The 21,107-nt window shown below is 38.1% G+C and overlaps 1 protein-coding gene across 2 annotated transcripts in view; it reads left to right on the top strand.

Annotated features, from left to right (window-relative positions):
* Positions 1-21,107, top strand: part of GMDS (GDP-mannose 4,6-dehydratase) — a 414,967-nt gene that overhangs the window by 136,775 nt on the left and 257,085 nt on the right. For both annotated transcript variants that reach the window (XM_032116667.1, XM_032116660.1), the window contains exon 5: positions 20,116-20,308. In XM_032116667.1, the coding sequence (XP_031972558.1) occupies positions 20,116-20,308 (193 nt within the window). The remainder of the gene's footprint in view (positions 1-20,115; positions 20,309-21,107) is intronic.

The following is a 21,107-nucleotide window of genomic DNA, read 5'->3' as shown; positions in this document are numbered from 1 at the left end:
AATTTGCCTTGCTTAAACAGGATTTTGGGTAGATTTAGTGAACCTTTTGGTCTTATAAGGCATTGTGACAAACTTCATGAAGTTCAGGAGCTTCAGGGCTGTTTGTCTTTTTCCTTTTGACCCTAGATGGAGGGGCTTTGTGATGTGACTCAGGAGATAAAAACAGGAGTGTAACTTTATGACACAAGCCTGAGAGAGAGGGTCATCTTGTCTGCTTCATCTAGGAGATTTTTTTTTTCCCCTGCTTTCATTTTGGATCAATCCAGGTGAGGTCACTAATTCAATAAACATGCTGATGAAGGTGAGCCATCTTCATCATTGCAGCTTAATCTGGCAAATCAGCTCCAGAGGTTTGAAAGCGCTTCTGCTTGTGAATGGATGATTATTTGATGCCAGCAGAGCCAGAAGGAGAGGTTAGTCTGATGCAGATGTTTTTGCTGGGGTCTTATTTATGTCAAATTTGCCTTTTTTGGGAGGCGCAGCAAGGACTCAGCTCTGTCTCACAGTTTTTGTGTGGCACTGCAGGAAGGAAAGCTCCAGTGGCTACAGAGATGTACCTTTGACTTCTGCTCAAGATTTGTGCCATGATGCGAGTCATGACCACCTGGAAATTGGACTTTCCATCTGCAGCTGTGTAAGTCTCTGCTGCTGTGTGGTACCTCTCGAGGTCCCAAGCTCAAGGTCCATTTTCTGAGGTTTTCCAGGTACCAGTGTACACTTGTCTTTAATGTAGAGTTACAGTGTAGGAACTGCCTTTCGAAAAGACCCACTGAAGTCACAAATCTAAACGAACAGTGAAGTTTCCCAACATATCATTTGATTAAATAAAACACAAGAATTCATTACTTCAAGTTACCCAGTTTCCCTCCTGGAAACCCTAGAGAAACAACACTTGTAGTTTCATTAACCAGACATTCCCACTCCCCATACCCACTACTGGAAAGTGTTATAACTTTTTTTTTTTTTTTTTTTTAAGGTGTTTGCTGAGGAATCATTAGCCATCTCTCTGAATATTTTCTGGTATCATCAAAGAAACTACTTATTTGAAATAAGGTGGAATTACAATATAATGCTGAGACACTTCCTATTTCTTCATTCTCACATACTCTTGAGATGTGAGATACCCTGTGTTTATCTCTTTCTTTGCAAACAGGTTATCAGGCTTCCAAATAGATTGGTCACTCACAAATCTAGTGGTTTTTTCCTTAGTAACTTGCTATAAACTTTTGAGTTGCTTTTCAGTTTGCGGATAGAAAAAATTGCTGTTTCTAAGTTCTTAAATTAAAAAAAGGTTTAATCAAACTAGTTTAATACCTCTTGTGACTTGGGTTGAGAAGGGTAAGTGCACTGGGTAAGATACAGTTTTTAGGCTAAGAAAAGGTTTTGGGAATGTGAACCCAAGGTGTCTCTGTGAGGAGCTATTTAGGGTCCAGCAGATGCCTTAGCCAAGCTCCCTCCTCTGCAGGACTGGGCATTTCTGTCTCTGAAAGCAGTTTAGTTACATCAAAGGAGGGGAGAAGGTTTGGTTTGGTATGCTGGAGAGCAGGAGCTGCAGAAGAATTTAGAGGTTGCAGTGAGTGCTGGATTATACATAAGGCAGTGTCATGCCAGAAAAGCCATGAAGCTGATACCCTGACAGGATGCTACTGAGTAGAAATAAGGACTCAATATTGCTTATATAACCTAATATAAGAACATCTCAGGTCTTCCACTTTCCAGAGTATGCTGAGAGTAGGAAACAACTCAGAGCAAAGACAAAAGTGATTATAGGCCTGGAAAACAGTCTTGCTGGTAAACGACATTAGGAGACCACTAGAGTTACCTCATTAAAGCAAAGGTGAAGCAGCTATTTGATCCTGCTCACACTGGGAGTAAGATGTTTGGTATTACTGGGTGCTTAACCTCACAGGCAATTATGCAGAGATCCAGTGCTGAAAACTAAAGTTAAACAAATTCAAACTAGAGAAGAGGTGCAAATTTTTTAAAGTGAGGACAATTAGCATTTGAGCGGCTTACCAAAGGAAGTGAAAGATTCTCCATTACTTGCAGTCCTTAAATCAAGATTGGATGCTTGCCTAAGAGATATAAATAACTACTAGCTATTTATACAGCTTGATATAAGAATCACTGAGTGAAGTCATATGGCCTGTGTTATGTGGGACCTTGTTATACTAGAAAAAGGAGAATTCTAAGTAGTATTAACTATATGTGTATAATTGTTGCTTATGAAGATAGTAAATGAAGCAACTAAAACATGCGCTTCTTCTGCAGTAATTGTGTTTGCCTTGGATTTATGCATGTATCAGGCGGAATAGCTGATGCTTTTTTCAGTTTATCATCCACAGGTTTAAATAATACCAGCTATGTTTTTATGTTTTGCTCTGTATGAAATTAAGCTGTTATTGGTGTTTCTAGTTTAGCTTCCAGATTCTTACACTGGCACACTTCATACTAAAGCATTTGAGTTATAAACACTGAAGAAGCTTTTAACAAAAAAACCCCCAACCCCAACAAAACAAACAATCCTGTTTCCTTTAGAAATTAAATTAAAAATTAAAATTGTATCTCCAAATTTTATATGGAAAATCAAACCAGAAAACTGATTTTACATTTCCTTAGATTATTTAGAAAACCTGAATTAACTGTAGTATGTATATGTAGTATCTTAGCCTACAGATTTCACACATATATCTACATAAAGAGAAAAATATGTCTTAAGGTGTTTCAACTAGAAGGACAAGGTGGTGATCACCTGGTTTATTTCCAGGTAATGGTGTTAGAAATCAAATTCTTCTGAAACTGTAAAAACAGAAGACCTGCAGAGGTCTCACTGGTTTTAAGAGTCTATCCTAACAATCCCAGAATTACCAAGTCAACTACAATAAAAGAGCTAGTCTTGCATTTAAGTTACAGGCAAAGTAATTCCATTTGAAATTTATAAAAACTAACTCTTAACTTCTGTAAAGAGAGCCTTTCCAAAAGTACTTTGCCAAGGCTTAGGTGTCTTCAGCCATCTGTAATGGATTATTTTCTCTTACTGTATTTCAGCAGCGTGGTGGTGGGAAAACCTTGGTGACAACGACATTAATGCAATAGGCGTGATTTTTTTTCCCTTTCAATTTATTTTGGCAATCTTGCAAGAGGGGGGAGGCAGATCTAAATCAGCTACTGCAGCCTCGAGTGTGCTGAGTGCACTCTGATGTCCTCTCTATGTTATGTCTTCTGTAAGGTAATAATCAAGTGGGCAATAAAAAGATGATTAGGATCGTGCCCAGCTTTTTGATGTGCTTTATTTTCCAGAATTACTCTATTAGGGGTGGTGGACATAGTAAAAGTTGGCAGAAGCTACGTCTGGGCCGTGGAACCCCAGAAGAGAAGAGAAGGCGCTGGCTCTGGCAGGCGGCTGTTGTTTGCAGCACTGCAAGGCGGGCGGTGTTGCTGGACAGATGATTTGAAGCAGCGGCTGCTCCGCTCACAACCAAACACTTCAGCTAATTCATCACAGGGCTCTCGGGCGCTTCACTTGTGCAAACTTAAAAGGTTAAGGCAGTAAATAGTTTATTGCCATCGAGGCCTGTTGAACATTGATCACTGTTGAATTCCCTCTGTTTAGATGTAACTTCTTTTGAAATATGCTCTGTAGGTTTAGTCTGAGAGCAGGATAATTGCTGCGAGGGCTTAGGGTTTGAAAGCAGACACTTCTATGGCCAGAATGCAATAGGCTGCCAAGACAGACTAGTGTGAAACATTACAGCATTATATTTTCTTTATTCTCAGGACTTGAATGAAGCAATAGGAAAGACTGTTTTTTGAGGCATGGAAGGGTAAAGTCATGTGAAGTTTGCCCATTTCATACCTATTAATAAAGCCCTTGCTATAGTCCTATTTCCAGCCTCTCTGGGGTGTATGTTGCTGTTCAAGGCATCTGATGGTTCTCCTTAGCTTAGTGTGGAGCAGCTCCTTAATCGCTGTACAATTAAGATTTTTTTCAGTGTGTGAATTGATACGGTGAGGTTGCACACATTCCAGAAAGTACTCCTGCTGCTCATGTAGCTGTATGTATTTTTCATAGCCCATTTATGTACAGGATTCTTACTCTCACCACTGAGTTTCTGAAATGTGGCTGGCAGTATCCTGCCAATGCATAATGCTGGTTGTGTGCCCAGCCAGCTTTTTGGGTGTGAGGTTCTGCCAAAATATGGTCTAATGACTCCAGGCTTTGGATCCAGATTGACTAATTTCTCTGACTTGGGGGAGGGTTATGGGTTTGGGAGGGCAAGTCACAGCAGCAGTTTAAAAATATAGAACAACACCAATTGTATGTGCTTAAGCTTGTATGATCATATGTGATATCATGACAGTGTATGCCACATTTTTTGGTGATGGTGTTCTCCTTAAAAAGGTGAATTCTCATGAACTTGGACCCTGACCCAACCATCAACTCCCCCAGGGTGAAACCCTATGTCTGTGGGGACCTTCTCAACTTTGCTCAACCTGTGTATGCACTTGAGGTTCAAAATTAGCTCTAGTTAAGCTGAGGTTATTTATATTTACGTCATGTATTTGTTTTTCAGTAAAAGCCTGCAGATAAAGACACATAAAGAATAAGACAGATAGCTTGTTGACCTATTGTTCTGTAGCATATTGCATATAAATATATACTTTTAAAGAGGAGTTGCAGTCTGGACAACATGCTGGCAGATTTGGAGCTGTTTATCAAAGATAGTATCTGCAGTCTTTTGTTCAAAAAATAGAAATGTTCCCTCAGATTGCAAAGACAGGGATATGAAATACATTTACATATATCATAACTGGAATTTTGTAATAAGCACAGATTAATACTTTTTTCAAACTATACTAGAATATCATAAGCTAATTCCAAACCCCAGTTTTAAATGTAGGAATTGATGTGACTCTTGGGTCTGGTGGTGTGAAGGGCTGGGAGTTGGACTCGATGATCCTTGTGAGTCCCTTCCAACTCATCTTGTTCTGTGATTCTGTGGATATTTTGATACAGTTTTGAAGACAAAGAAAAAAATCAAATAAAAAAAATTTAATTCTTGTACTTAACAGGTTTCGATAAAGTTCAAGACTGAGGCAGTAAAGTAAGAAGGGAAAAAAAAAAACGTGGTGAGCAGTCAATCAGTTTCTCTGTATGTGGCCTTAGTCTTTACTGAGAAAACAGTACCTCGGGCTTGCCAGCTGTGAAATTTTTAGTTCATCTTTACCATCGAGCACATCACATTTTTTCCTCGTTTAGACAGTGCTGTGAATGGATGATGGATGAACTGTAGACTCATTGTGTTAGAAATACCTACTTCGTTTTAAAAGCTCAGCCTCTCCTTGCCAAGGCAGTCGTTCCCTCTTGTAACAATAGAAGAAACATCATGAAGTCATAGTTCAGCTACAATGAAAGACTTCATTCAAGGATTTGATGAATAGCAAATGGAAATGTGAGAAAAATAATGTGACAGCTAAAAAAATTTTGTTATCCCCTCCTTTGCTGTCTTGAGCTGTAAAATTTTCTATATTTTTAAGGTTAGGTGAGAATTCCCAATGCAGGCAGAATAATTTTCAGCTGAGAGAGATTTTGAGGATGAATTTGCAGATTTTAAAGAGACAAAGAATTAATCTGAACTAAACCTTGTACTGTTAAGGATGTGCCTTTTAGAGCAACTGTTGTATCACATCTGTTCCTTAAACAGCTTCAGTTTAATGATTTCTAGGGAAGAAGAAAATAATAAATATTTGAAACAGACTTCTGAGATGCAGTGTATATTTTGCTCTACTGTGTGCTGAAATATCTTTACATACAATTTAATGACCATGCTAATTTTCTAGATACTGAATTTCATACAAATACATTAATCAAACAGAGTTTGAATTAGGAATTTTGTGGGAAGCTATAATTTCAAAAGTGTTAGTGGTTGTTAAACGTCAATGGGAACTAAAGTCTTGGGGCAGTGTTGGGGATATACAAGACTCCTGGGATCAGATTGCTGTCACCTTGGCACAGTATCTAATTAGATCTCAAACCTGCATAGGGTAAGTTTCTGTGAAAATTTCTTCTTTCTGCAGGATAAAAATACCCTTTAAATATTTACTAGGCTGACACATCGCTGTACTTTACAAGCATAGTAGCTGTTTTCTCCATTAATTTGGCAAGCTCGTAGCATAAAAATATGCCTCCTCATTTCCATACGCCAAAGATGTAAATAGATATCAATTAGTTTGAGTTGGATATATGTTGACCAATCTGAGGATTGTCTGCATGACCAGTATAGCTAAGAAATCTAAGATGGTTTGATTCTCACTTTTTTTCTCAATAAAACACTTGCTAGCATTATCGCCTTAATTTTCTAGGAAGAGTTCAGACTTTTACAAGATAATACAGAGAGTATAAGACTTTGGTGCTCTTGAATGATGTCTTTTAGCACTAGAAACAGAAAAAGAAATTTGTAGTTGCATGCAGGTGGGCCTGTCAAGCCATGTTGCTGGTTTAGGGATGGCACAGTTTATTTGAATTTTCTGACTAACAGCCTTTGCAGGATGAGGTTTTTGTTAATTAGCAAAAATTAAGAAATCTTAGCAGTTTGATTTTTAAAGAGTTCACTAATGTAAACTATCAAACTTTTGTTTTTCATACTCAGAAATACACCTCTTTCCCTTTCCTTTTCCTTCCACCCAATAGGGGAGCAAAGGAGACAGTTCTCAAGGGTGTGGTTATCATGTGTTAATTCCAACCCTGGGGGGTTTGAGATACGTGGGTGCATTTCATACCTTTTAGCTGTCCAAGGATGAGATTTTCACACGAAGGCTCCACCCCACGGTATTTTATTTTTTATTGCATAAATCAGTCTGTGTGTCTAGAGATCATTTATCATTTCCCTAATACTCACCAGGGTACAAACAGTACTGTTCCAGTTCCATTCAACCTCCTTATTTCTCCCTCCTACTCCTGCTTAAAAAAAAAAAAAAAAGAAAGGTTGGCAAGATGCTAAAATTGTATAATGGCAGTTGTGTACTTAATGCAGAAATCATACATTATCATAAAAAACTTTCACCCTTGAGTACTCTTTGTACTTCTGAGAACATGATATATGGCTGACTAGTGCATTTAGCAATGATGGCTCCATTTAAATCTTTCAGTTTCTGAGAAAGGGATTACTGCCTAGAACCTAACTGGTATGAAAAATACATACTTTCAGATGCAACTGCAGTTAATATCAGCTTAAATTTGTGTGTGTAAAGAGTACTCTTGCAACATGAGAGGTGTTAAAATCTATAGGATTGGAAAGTGAAACACTTGCTGAGGTTTTGCTTTCGTGCCAAAGCTTTTTAATTTTTTTGCCTATTATAGAATTTTTCATCACCATTCACTATTTACATTTTGCAGCCTTCCCAGCACAGCTTCTTTGGCATACTGGTGCTGCAGGATCAAAAATTAACTAACGTTTATTAGTAAATTATAATTTAATTAGTAAATTATTAGTAAATTTATTAGTGTTACTAATATGACACTTTAGAAATTTCCTCTGCTTCTCTGGCAAACAGGCAGTACCAGTGTGTTTCTCCCAATATTTTGTGGTTCCTTGACAGAACTCTTTGTGTCCCAGGTGAGGATGCTCAGAGCCCCGGAGCAGCTTGGGGTCAGCACACTGGAAATTAGCTAAAACTCCTACTGCAGCCTCGAGACATAGCGTTCTTAGCTGATGTCAGGATTATGTGCAATCACAGATCTTAACTTGAGGTGTTTTTTCATCCAGCCGTACTTCACAGCTGTTCAGCACGTTTCCCTCATGGATAATCACTGCTTATAATGACCTGTGCAGCAGGGCTCTCTCAGTGGCCTGTAGAAGCTCTAAAGATTTCCCCTTTTTGTATGTGCATTTTGTGGGCAAGTTAGTATAATGACATCTTCTTTGGCTTAATACTATGTGATAAAACTTACAGACTGAACTTGATTTTTTTTTTTTTCTTGCCTGATGGACAAGCTCTGGAAACACAATTTTTTTAGTTTCAATTAAATACTTGTGAATACTGGCCTGCTTGGAAGGACATGGAAACTGAGTAGGCTGTTTTATAGAGGCTTGCAGGCATGTAGAGAAAATGTGTTTGGAAGGAAAGATAGGTTGAAAAAAATCCTGAGATAGATTTACATGACTCCTTCCACATTTATCTCTTGAGATAAATGCACCCTGTTGGCATGTGCTTGTGATCCTGCCATTTCTTGACTGAAATATCCATGAGTCATTCAGAAAAGAAAAAGCATGATTGAAAAGTGCTAATTGAAATAAAATATTTGCATACAATAGGGATGTGGCATCTGCCTGAGCTATATATTCTTTTAAAACTAAAATGCAGTCATTCACAATTTTACAGACTTCACCTTATTTGTCAAATTTGACGTTCCTGCTGATTGTGTCTAATGACTTGTTCAGTACGTTTGGGCAACTTGGTCTTGTCTTCCACATTGCTTTCCCAACATGCCTTATCCTGAGGCTGCCAAGTTCACTTTGAAAGCTGACGGAACTTTTTATACTCTACTCAAGTCTTACTCAAAGCTGCTCTGAGAGGGCCTTTACTGGCACCTCTAGTGCCACACTATGGTATAGATGAAGAGAAGCACTGTATTGTAGAGGTCAGTGTGGTCTTTTGTCACTTCTAGCACTGCTAGAGACAAAAAACTGCAATGCTGTTTTAGGGCACAGTCAGGGGCAATAAAGAAATATAGTGTTTGTTCTTAGGAGTGAGAGGGAAAACTCACAAACTTGTTGGGTTTTTGCAGTTAATTGACTACTATATTCATTTTTCATGAACGGTTTGCCTTAATGTTCAAGTGAAGAACAGCTATTATTCCTAGTCCTTTTCTCCATGTCAGAACCCCAGAGAGAGGTGAAAAACAGGGCTGAGGTTAGGGTTGTGGGTTACAGTATACAAATCAGTTGCAAGGTTCTGCTTTGGTTTATGATCACCATGGCTCATGAGTGCCAAAGCTGCCTTTTAAAATTTATGCCTATATATTGTTTTCTAAGAGTTGGAGTAAAGAGGCTTTAGTAGTCCATAATAAAAATGGAAGAATAAAGTAGGACAAAGGGAATACTAGTAGAGAAAATAACAGACTGATTTATTCCCTGAGAGTATCACCCTGCTTGTTCAATAAAGTTTAACCAGAGGGTCTCATCCCTTTAAGCTCTCTGCCCCTTGGCCTTTTCCCCCTTACCTCCACATACCTGTTGAGACATGTTTTTTTTCAGATTTCATCCCATAGGTTTCTTCCTAGCCAGCCACCCACATCCTTTTAAGACAGACAAGTTGATTAAGTAGAACATTTTATGTGGGGGATCGCCTTGGAGTTCAGAGTGCTCACTGTCACACAGAAAACAGCAGTGTTCTCTCTGAAAGGATGCAACTGGAGAAGATATAAAGGTCCTGGTTTCCAAAGTGTTATAACCATGTTAAAATCTGAGCACTAAAAGTGGGAATAATAGGGTTTTCTACTCCAGTAGCTTCCTAGACAGGATGAAGAACTATCACAGTCACTTTTGAGGTATGTAATTACTACACTCAGTTTACTGAAAGCAGTTTCTACAGGTTTATTACATCATTCACAACAAAGCCATCATCAGCTACTGTATTTGTGGATGCTATTAATACTGATAGTTTGAAATTAATCATATGGAGTGCCTGTACATGCACTACAGGTAAGGGCATTAGTGCTCCTCTGCTAGGGTTCACCCACTTTAGCATTTCAAGGGGTGTGGGTGTTTTTTTTTGGTTTGTTGGTTGCAATTTTAATAAATTTGAAGGATTCAGTGGTTTTCTTTCAGGGTTAGTGTAAACCTCAGACTCTTTTATATAGTTAAATAATGTTTTAAAGTATCTTTAAGTAGCTGTTCCCAAGAACAAGTAAAAGGAAAAGAATGCTGCTGGGTTTTGGAATTGTTGTCCTTTCTTTGAGTCAAATTTCAGAGTAAAATTTCACAGAAGATGACCTTATGTATTGGAAGAAAAGGCAGTTGTTTGCCCTGTTCAAAAAAGAAAAAGAAAAAAAAACAACAACCCTAGTGACTTATTTCTTGACATGCTATTGCATGTTTATTCATTTTCCCAGTCATTCCTGATGAAATACTGGAGCAGGAACAGGGAGGGTGGCAGCTGTGGGTGCATGACTTTTGTCAGTACATACATATCCATCCAAATTTGTGCCATGCAATTAGCCATCCCAATTTAATTCTTAATGCACATGCAGTAAAATTGAAAAAATAAAAAACAAACCAGGCTTGGGAATTAATTAATTTCATAGAAGTCTGAGGTATGCTGAAAGAATTTTAGCTAAAGAAGTGTTGTGTTGTTTTCAGTTGATTTATGGCAAACCAGAAGGTAGAACTTGGTCTGTAGAGATGTAACACTAAGAAGCATTGTACGTGATTGCAAATAAGGGGAGAATATGGACTTTCCCCAGTAAGTGAGTGGGCAAGGAATAGGGCTGCATTGATATTGTTTATTTAGAAAATGTGTTTCTGTGGTACTTTTATTATTTTAAGAGTAAACTGAGTGCACAAATGGGGCAGACATCATTTGCCTTCTGAAATGGAGTACTTAGAACTCTTTTGCCACACAGATGCAGGTGTTGGACTGTTGAGTTCTGAACTCCCCTCCCTGGGTACTTCAAGGCAGAGGTTGCTCCCTAGATGGAATCACAGCATTGCTAAGTCTGGCAAAGTCATCTAAGATCTGGTCAAAGCGCTAATCTAACACTGCCATCTTCACCACTAAAATGTGCCACATCTACACATCTTTTGAATGTGTGATTCCACCATTTCCCTGTTGTGCCCAAGACAAGAAGTCATCACTTTTCTGTGTGTGTGTGTGTATGCACATGCTTATTCATTTTATCAAAAACTCATGTTCTCATTTGTCTCCCTGAAGTCCTGTTCTGAAAGCTGCTCCACAACTGAAGCACCACAAGCTCCCATGTGTGGTCAGAGCTGAGGTACCTCTCTGCCCTTAGGCTGTGATGAATGGAGTGATTTGATTTTTGAGTAGCTGACAATAAAAGAGAGCTAAGTTGCTTTGTCTTGCATGGTTTAAGAGTGCTTCCAGACAGCATTACCTCAGATCCACAGTGAAATGGTAACTTGTTTTCTTGCAGTGACTTGGTTGTGTCTGCACCTGTCAGGGCCCATATTCATGGGCAGTCTATCTAATTTGGTTTATGGTCTTATTAATGAGTAATACATGCACATTGATCTAATTAATTTTTTTTCTTGGAGCATCCCTGTGAAGCAGGGAAGCTCTTTCAACCGTTAGTTAGCTGTTAGGAAGGAGATAGCAATTCTTGTCGTTCAGAGGAGAAAATGCCTTTAATTTTACAAATTTAAAAATCACAGAGATTCCCATAGAGTAAAAGGTAAAACCTTCTGTTAATCATTATAGAAAGCGGTTGTTTTTTTTAATAAAGTATATCTCATATGTCTATGGATGCTTCATTCAAAGTGTGTACAGTTTGGTCAGAATGAATCATAGGACTTTAACAGCAGTCGGTGGTTTTTTCTCATCTTTTTATCATGAGCTGTGCTGCATCACTTACTAGTTGGATATAGCAAAGAAAGCCAACCCAAAATAATGAAAAGTATAACTTGGAGAACTGGTCAGACAATTGATGTCGATAATGGGTGGACAGCGGGGAAAAACTAACAAAAACTATTTTTTTCTTTTAAAAAAGTTTATAAATATATAGCAAGTTTTCTCAAGTTTTTCAAAATCAATTTAAGTGATTCTACAAGGGATCTGAATAGCTTCAGTACCTTTTTTTTTTTCCAGATTAAATTCTCTTAAGGAAAAAAGACCCTGGTCCACAATGAAATATGTCAAATCTCCATTAATGAAATATTATTTTATTTCATCATGAAGGGAGAAGTATTTTTGGTACTTTAGAGGTATCTGAGAAGCTGATGTTGGAACTGCTTTTAAACTTTCTTTACCAGTGCCACTTGGAATAAAGAATTGCAGTCTGAGAAGTAATCTTCAGTGATAATAAATGCTGAAAACATAGCTTTTCTCTGGTTGAAAAGGCAAAACTTCTGACAGGCCCCATAAACCTAGGGATATTTTACTTTATGGATTAGTAGGAGGTACAAGAGAGCCAGGCAAGGTAGTAATTTGCAAAGTTTTGGGTTAATTCTAGCTCTTAGGCAGTATAGAAGTTCTGTCAGTATTTGGGGGCATCCATTGTGTTAAGCTGTGTTTTGCAGTCTTTTTGGCCAGGAAGGCAAAGAGAGGAGAGACTGTTGTTAACAAAGCTTTGCCATACTAGATTATTGCTTTATTCAATGTCTATCTAGCCATCCATTGAAAGTCTATCAAAATCATAAAGCAGATAGATGGTGAGGGTCTGGTTGCTCGTTCTAGGGGTTGTTTTACTTTCTGTCTTTTTTGCTTGTGGTGATGCTTTTATGACTTCTGTGAAAAACATCTTTCAATGTGTTCTGAAAGCATCAAGGAAGAAAGGATGAAAGTTTTTTAAAAGGCTTCAGAAGTAAAAAAAACAAACCCAAAACTATAGTATAGCTGTCATGTTAGAATTTAAAATAACCTGTATGTTTTAAATTAATGTCTTTATATGTGAAAGTGAGTCAGAATGGTGCTAGTTCTTTGGAGATGACTGCATTCCCTGCATGGATGTTATTCATAGCTCTCTATTCCCCTGGTACATATAAAGCAAAATGAATTGGCTATCTTTTTACATCTCCCTTTGAATGTTCTCTAGTGACTCTGCAAGTTGCCCCTTTTTGTCTTTCTATTAAATAGCATTTAAAGCTTCTGGCACAGCTGGACTTCAGTATGTAAGAAAGCTTTTAGGGTATTACAATGTCATTAGCTATTGAAGCTACAATACTTGAAACATCGAAACCCATCCTGACTTTGCTTCATGTGGCATGTGCTCAAAAGTTTGGGTGCATATGTATATTGTTGGAGCTATCCCTGAACAAAGTCATGCTGACAATGAATAAAGAATCAATGCTGCTTCTTTAAAAGCTTCTTTTCTAATCTCTGTAATTTGAAACTGAAGACTTAGAACAGTGGGTCAGAGATTGTTCTGCAAGATAAATCCCTTGCATCACATAACCCTGACAACTCCCCAGTTCCATCAAATTAGTAACAAGTGGATGAGAAGATAAGCAAAACTAATGGGGAGGTTACATTTTTGTGACAAAGGTTTATGGCCACACTGAATCTCATGTACTGTGATATCCCTCCTCCTTTTCCTCCTCCATTTTGGTATTTTTTTTACTATCAGATCTGAGCATTCCTCTATCTGAAGCTCTTCTGTGGAGGAGATATGATGAATAGCAAGCTGAACTGTGTGTCTCCAAAAAGCTGCTGTGAGCAATTCTCTACTCCTCCAGTAGAAATCACTGATTTTTTACAAGGCCAGGCCTCATTCTTGCACACTGTACATCAACTTTCTGCTCCTTGGATGCTGCTACATGTTTGAAGATTGAAACACACTGCTGTAATCCCATCTCCCTCTCTTCTTAAAACTGTGCAATAATGGAGTTTGGCAGCAATCACTGAATGCCATCTGGACTGGCTCTTTTCACAAAGCAGGGCCAGCTTACATCAGGTGGCTCAGGGTGATGCCTGATTGAGTTTTGAGTATCTTCAAGGATGGAGATGCCACAGCCTCTCTGCACAACCTGTTTCAGTGTGAGACCACCCATGTTGTGAACTCTTTTTTTGCCCTAATATCTAATTGTAATTTCACATGTTCCAGCTTGTGTCCATTTCCTTTTGACCTGTCTCTGGGCAACTCCCTTTTAATCCAGTCTGTTAAATTCTCTTGATTCACTACAGTAGCTATGTAATGAGCAGAAGAATAAACAATTTGCAAATTACCTCTACTGGAGATCTGTTCCAAACACACCTTTGAATCCAATGGTAAAGACAACTGTGCAAGATGCAGGAGACTGTTTTATTAAAATGGAGAATGGATATTCCAAATTAAGGATTGTAGCATCAGAATTTTGAAAATAGTTGGCAGCTGGTGGTTCTTCTCTTAGCTGGTCACACATAAACCAGCAGGCTGCTTTAGAGGCAAAGTGAACATGATGACCTTGAGAGTTCAATTTACAACTGCACCTGCAGTTTGCCAGGGAGGAATCACTTGCTAAAGAAACTGAATAATGAATCCAACTTCAACCCCTTCTGATAGGGGGCAGATAAATATGAAATTTTACCTACTCATGGGAGTATTTCTCCATGCTTATTCTCTGCTTTGGGTTAATTTTATTTTTTCTCCTTTTCCCCCAACAAAAAGCAAGTAGTAGTTTTTGCTCCTAAGAGGGATAAATGGAACCTGTTTTAATAATGCCAAGGTAGTTCTCTTTAAAGATTATTTCAGCAGGTTTGCATCAAGAACTTAAAATTTATCAGGAGGAGAGTTGTAAGGAAGACTTACCCAAGACAAACCATGAGAAACTGCCATGTGAACATACGCTGTGGAGTATGTTAGGAGGCCTTTTAATCCTGATCATTGAGTGTTTCAGCTGCACAAAGGAAGTTTTTATAGAACCTGAAGATCATCAAGGATCATTTCAAATCCCCAAACCGCACAAAGGTAATTTTTGTGCTTTGGTTTGGGCCTCCACAGTTAGGGGTGAAGGCGACATGCTGGGCCACTGGTGTCAAAGCCAAGCTTTTAACCGCTTCAAGAAGTCTCTGCAGTCACACAGCCTGCAGTACATAGTGTGACAGAGCCACTGTGGAACCCCACCATAGGATCAAAATGTAAGCACTGGTAGAGAAGTAGAAGAATAAGCACTGGTTTTGTCAACTGCACTGCTTATTCCTTTGTATCACAAGTAGCTTGAAAATCCAAGTTACCCAAGCTCTCTTGCTGCATCAATATTGTGCATGAAACATAAATTTTAAGAAACAATGTTGACTTCTGCTTCCACTTATAAAATCTCTTCTTTGCTAAATCTCCACTTGTAATCATGTTGTTCAAATACTCCAATTTTATACAGATCACTTTATTTTTTTCTGTCTTGCTAATGAGAGAACAGGGAAATAAATAGGAAAAAAGATAAATCTACAAAGGCATATTCATTTTATCCGAAATTTCAGTCATTACGTTTTCATCTGTTTCTGTTTAGCTAAGAAATTGAATAAGGCTTTCAGATACCAAGAGTATTGCTTAGTAATAAGCAGTTCAGAACTATTGAATTGATTATTTTTCTGTATAGCAAAATCTATAATTGTTTGGGGGATTTTGTATCTTTCTACTAGTATTTTTATTGAGTCAGAGGACAAGCATTCATTATGAGTTAAGAGGTTGGGGCAAAAGAAGAATTATCATATTCTCTTAGAGGGTTACCTGGCGTTTTCTTTCCCATCCGCTTAACACATCTCAGCTCCCCCAGATTCTTTATATTTCCTAAAACCCCTAGGATTTTTTTCGGTGTGTTAGGACTTTACAGGAATGCTTGGCACATAGTCTGTATTAGATTTAGCAACTGGAATCTTATGCTTTACATGCCTGTTCCTAGGGATTGAGCAGCTTGTTTACTGAAATGATGTAAGTGATCCCAGTGGTTTTTATTGGCATTGGAAGCTGCACTGAATATTCAAAGCAAACAGAATTGATTTTAAAGAATGCAGAAAAGTAACCACTGTGAAATTTGTGAGACTTGGAACATTTCTGAGCAGTTTTTCTGCTTTGTGATTTGCTTTTTAGGTGTAAACCTTTCTCAGTGACCTGATACATATATGTTCTCCTTTGATAAACCTAAAGAATCTACCATAGGTTTTTTCAAAAGAGAAATGATGCTTAAATTGATGTTAGAGTTAGGTTAGCCACCTCTCATTTTACAGTGAAAGAATAATAATTTACATTTATATTATCCTGTTTCCTCCTGGGGCTTCACATAACCTTCCTTCTTGTAACACCAGCCTTCCAGAAATCCCATCTTCTGAAACTGAGAAGACTGTAAGGAAGAGATGAAATTTCAAATCATTATTTATATTCCTTCGGTAGCGCACTGAACCATATTCTGCTAGCATATGCTTTTTTTTTTTTTGATTGAAAACTTATAGTTAATAAGATCACAGCTTGTCTGTTAGATTCTTCAGAATGACAAAGCAGAGATGAAGAGTCTCATAAAGCCAAAACTGTGTGCACTAAATTGATAACTTTCAGAATATCGCCATTGCTGACAACAACACATTGGTCAGAAGCAAGTATTATTAAGTCTACAGTCTTGTATATAGTGTTGATAGACGTGATAGGAATGTGGTCTTGTGGAGGATAAGACCCATATGTTTTCATTTAGATAATTTTCAGTAAGCTTTTAAATCTTGTTAAAGACCTTGCTAAGCTTGGTTTTGAATGATCAGTTGGGAAACATCATATTTAAAACATTGCTCTATTAAATTCAGATCTCTTGTAGAGATTGAATCTGGTGATTATAAAGAGAAATAAATGGGAGGGGAGAACACAAGAGTTCAAATTCAAGAGGTAGAAACCAGTTCACAAAACTCATTCTGATCGTAGCCACATGAAAGAAGAGGTATAATGTGGTACAGTGTATTCATATTGTGTCCTGTGCTTGCAGAAGTTTCAGAAACCGAAAACTTGGAACTTGAAGTACTTTTGTCAAGTGTCTCCTTATTTTTCTTTTTCCACTTTTAATGACACACTTATCACTACCCACTGAATGGAATAAATAGATATATCTGAAAAATATACTTTTATAGTGTCTCCAGAGGTCAGCAATGACAACTTCAAAAGCATGTTGTACATGGGAAGTGAGTGTCAAGGTCACTCAGACTCGTGCGTTCCAAGAAGACAATTTCTGTTTTGTTGGTATGTCATGATTTCCCTTTGGCACAATATCTGTCCAAAGAGGGCAAAGAAGTATTGGATCCATACTCTTCAATACTCTTTGAGAAAACTTTCAGATTTAAAGTTTCTGCCAGGTAAAGAAGCTTCTTTTCCAGTCATTGCAAAAACTCCATGTTTCCTTGAAAACAAGTTGTATTTGCAGGTCTTGCTTTACATGGTTGAGAGTAACAGATAGTTTTGGATTTTTGGGGAAAGAATGGAGCATCTATCTTAGCTAAATTAAGAGATGGGTGTGTAAGTAGTTTCTCCAAAGCATGATCAAGAGAATCTCTGTTAGGTTTTCTGCTCTGACCCACTGCTGTCTTTATTGGTGTACAGGAAGACAGTTTTCCTAATTCAGGCACTCAAGAAAGTTGTCATAAATTAGGCAGTATGAAAACTTTCATCTGTAGGTATTAGCTAAGCTCTTTTTTTCCCTCTGAATAAATGTTTAATCTTTGTTAAACTATGACTTGGTTTTAGCCTTTATACACCTACCTTTACAATAATATCCATGAAGTTTTTACTCTTTCAGGTAGTCCCACTGAGCTCAGTGAAGATTATTTGTAAGAGTAACGTCTATTGAATCAGATTCTATATTTGGTTTCCATAACTCAGTCCTTTGTTTTTGTATTATGCGTGCATGTTGTTCTCTCTTGCACATCCCTCTTAATGAAGTCCCTGCTTTTGGTTTTTTTTAATTTCTTTTTTTTTTTTTAACTCCAGTCTTGCTGCTAGTCTTGCACAAAATAATGTGTATAAGGAGAGGGGAATTATGTCGTAAGGGATAAGTTATCACCTTTTCCTGCTCTGCCCTGATTTATTTGTAACTACTTAATTGATCTAGTGTTTTATAAAACCCTTTTACATTTTTAACTTTGAATTAGAATCAAATTAAAATTTGGGTTGCTTTTATCTGTATTTGCAATGTTACTGCCCCTACATTCCACAGAGTCTCTTAACAGTCCAGAATTTTTAGTGTTGGATGTTCTAGTGGATAAAACAATTTTAAAAATTGTCCTGAATGCCGTTTTTGTCTAACCTGCACTCCAAAATGAAATGGATTTAGTGGTCTGAGTCCCAACCCTGTTGAACAGCAGGCTGCATTACAAAACAGGCACAAAACTGGTGGTTTCTGCTTGGGGACATTCAGACCCAGTCATCGTGGGGCCGCAATTACCTCACACCCCAGGGAGTGTTTTCTGAAGGTGAAGACTGAGGTCATTCATCAGGCAATAGGGAAAACCATCTCTTGTGAAACTGGTCTCTACACCAGCCAGAGAGAGTTCCCAGTGCTGCTGCTGTGGCCTCATTGCTCCCTCTGGTTAAGAGGTTTTATGATCTGGGATCTCCTAGACTGCCTGTTACTTTGTAGTAGAATATGGAAGCAATGATTTGCATTTCAGGGTGATGTTTTTAGCAGGTTATTTGTTGGAAACAATACCTTAATATAGGTAAATTCCTGGTTCTGCTACAGTTAATGTGTTTTGCCTTTCATTGGAGAGCTGGGACATATGGTTAATACACCAACTTATGTTTGTTAGTACATTATTGACTGTACCATCTACTCATTAAGATGCTTTCCTGAGGGTTACTCTGACACTGAAGTTGAGAGGCTTAAGTGGCTGTCATCTTCATGCCAAATGGATTAAAACAAAAAATGCACAGCCCTTCTTGGTAGATGAGTGCTCAGTTTCAGCTGGGTCATACCAGGTTAACAAGACAAAGTATCGGGTTTCCTTTTGTGGTTTTTTTTCTCTTTTGGTGGAAAAAAAAGAAAAAGTAATGTTTTGTTTTGTTCATATCTTTACCTATTTCAGGTCAGAACTTTGTGTGAACCTTTTTATTTTGGAGCACAGTAATTTAGATCATTTCATACCTGTATTAAATTAACCATAAGTGAAAATTCAAATTAATCAAAACTTTTTTTTCCATCTGCTGTGTAAATAAGCCTTAAACCTCTAGTGGTTACTGAATAGGGAAAGTGGCTTAACAGGAGAAATGAATACAGGGCTATCAGTCTGAATCAGCCAGAGGGGACACAGAATAATTCTTTAGGTCAGGGCCATGAAGGAGACTGCTCTAAAAGCCCATTCACCTTTACTTTTTATAACACTGGCAGCATAAACAGGGAACATTTTTTCAAAAACTGTCATAAGCAAAATCCCTGGGTTGGAGAGAGGATGTAAAAGGAATGAGGAACGTGCCCCTGGGATGGGCACTGGTGGGAAAAAATTCTTCAGGGTCCAGGAACTTTGCTGGAACATCCAAAAAAACAGTCTGTACCACCAAACAAAGAGTGAGCTCCCTTTTTGAGCATGTTTTCTCCTGTCTGCAGATTGGTGTGGTCACAACAGACCTCTTTTCCCAGTTTTTTGGGTTTTTTCTTCTGTAACTGCAAAGAAAAAAATTAATATATTTTTGAAACACTCTGAAAGCTTAGACTTGAGTGCTGATTCTGGCATAGACCACAAGACAAGCTCATTATAAAGATAACTACAAATACTGGAGTGGGGAGAGAAAAAGGGATCTTGGCCCACCAGTGGGCATGAGTTTATTGTCATACTTTGAAGAATGTGTCATCTGAAGATTTAAGTTTTCTTTTGGATACCTCCACCCTTTTCCATCACACTTCATGATGCCTCTAAGCTCCGTGCAAAAGCCACAGCTCTGCTACACCTTGGTCAGGTGGTGTTGGGAATCTCATTTGATAGCAAGTATTTCCACTCTTCTCTGAACTTTGATGTCTGTTTAAATTGCAAAACCTTGGACCTTGTTTAAGGTTTGGGTGTTGGGGGGGCAGGGTATATACATGTTGTACTGCTGTAGTGCTCTCTGTCCTATTACTTTTTAAAAATATATTTTGGGCAATTATAACCAAATTCAAGTGTGTCAAAGATATTGAGCCCAAGTGAGTGTAGCGGAAATTGGCAGCTGTGGAAATGAGAGAGTGCCCGATAATGTTCCCACCATGGCAGGCTTACCCCTTACTTCACGTGGGAAAATAATCCCAGGGAGCACCACTCTTTTGGTTTGGCTATTTATGGAACTGCTTATTTATTCTTAGAAATCCTTTGAGGGTACTTTTGTAAACTGAGCATCTACTCTGTACAAAAGTGTCTAGATGGTCTGTGGCAAGTGATGTATTGCTTTGTTTGGTTGTACATGATCACAGCATGTTCTGGTTTCCCTAGTAAAATTGGTGGGTTTTTATTTCTTTCCCCAAGATTTCTTTCGACCTAGCAGAATATACTGCTGACGTTGATGGGGTTGGCACCCTACGGCTCCTAGATGCTATTAAGACCTGTGGCCTTATCAACTCTGTGAAGTTTTACCAAGCCTCCACCAGTGAACTTTTTGGAAAAGTGCAAGAAATCCCGCAAAAGGAGACCACCCCTTTTTACCCAAGATCGCCTTACGGTGAGGAGCACTGATGGTGTGTGTGTAGTGTTTGTCTGTCTGTTCTCCCTGCTCATGTCTCAGGGCTGAAGTCATTTGGGTGTGAGATTAGAATGATGATAGAGCTAAAGTGACTAGACATGTCGAGAGGCATACCTTTATGAATTACTATATAAAAAGTATTTGCTGCCATTGCCTGGGGGTTGGAAATTAGCATCTCACTTCACAAGACCTTGTTCATTCAGCTCAGAGGTGAAGGGCTCTTGAAGAAGGGGGCGGGGGGGTAGGGTTACTCTTCCTTCACAAAGGGTTGTGAGGTACTGCTGAAGTGATAAGGTTTCATATTTTTTGTTGCCTAAATGAAAAACTCCCAAGAGCTCTCCTCTTCCTTCATGAATTTGTGTGAAATTTGAAACACTTATTAAAGCAATGAGCATGGAGGACCTTGGTGATAAAGTTTCAAATCAATTTGATTGTTAAGGCACCAGATTTTCACTTTTATTTCTCCAAAGTAATTTTGGTTTTGTTTTGGTTTTGGGTTTTTTTTTAATTTACAGAGGTCACTACAGTGGCATATTTCACACGCTCTGACTGTGTTAATTATATTGTGAAATAAAAAAACCACTGTGCTTTGTGTTTTTGTGAAATAAAAAAACAACTTCTTATGCACACTTATGAGTGTGCATAAGAAAACAAGTAGGAAAGTGCCCTGATGTTTCCTAGCCAGTTCAGAGGCTGCAAGAATATGAGTATTTTCCCATTCAGCTGCTGTTTATTGGGCTGAACTTTTCTTCTATATAAAATTTGACACATATAGGGA

The sequence above is a fragment of the Corvus moneduloides genome, chromosome 1 (genome assembly GCF_009650955.1).
Source record: "Corvus moneduloides isolate bCorMon1 chromosome 1, bCorMon1.pri, whole genome shotgun sequence".
NCBI lineage: Eukaryota > Metazoa > Chordata > Aves > Passeriformes > Corvidae > Corvus > Corvus moneduloides.
The sequence above is the reverse complement of the archived record's forward strand: the minus strand, read 5'-3'. Positions and strand labels throughout refer to the sequence as shown.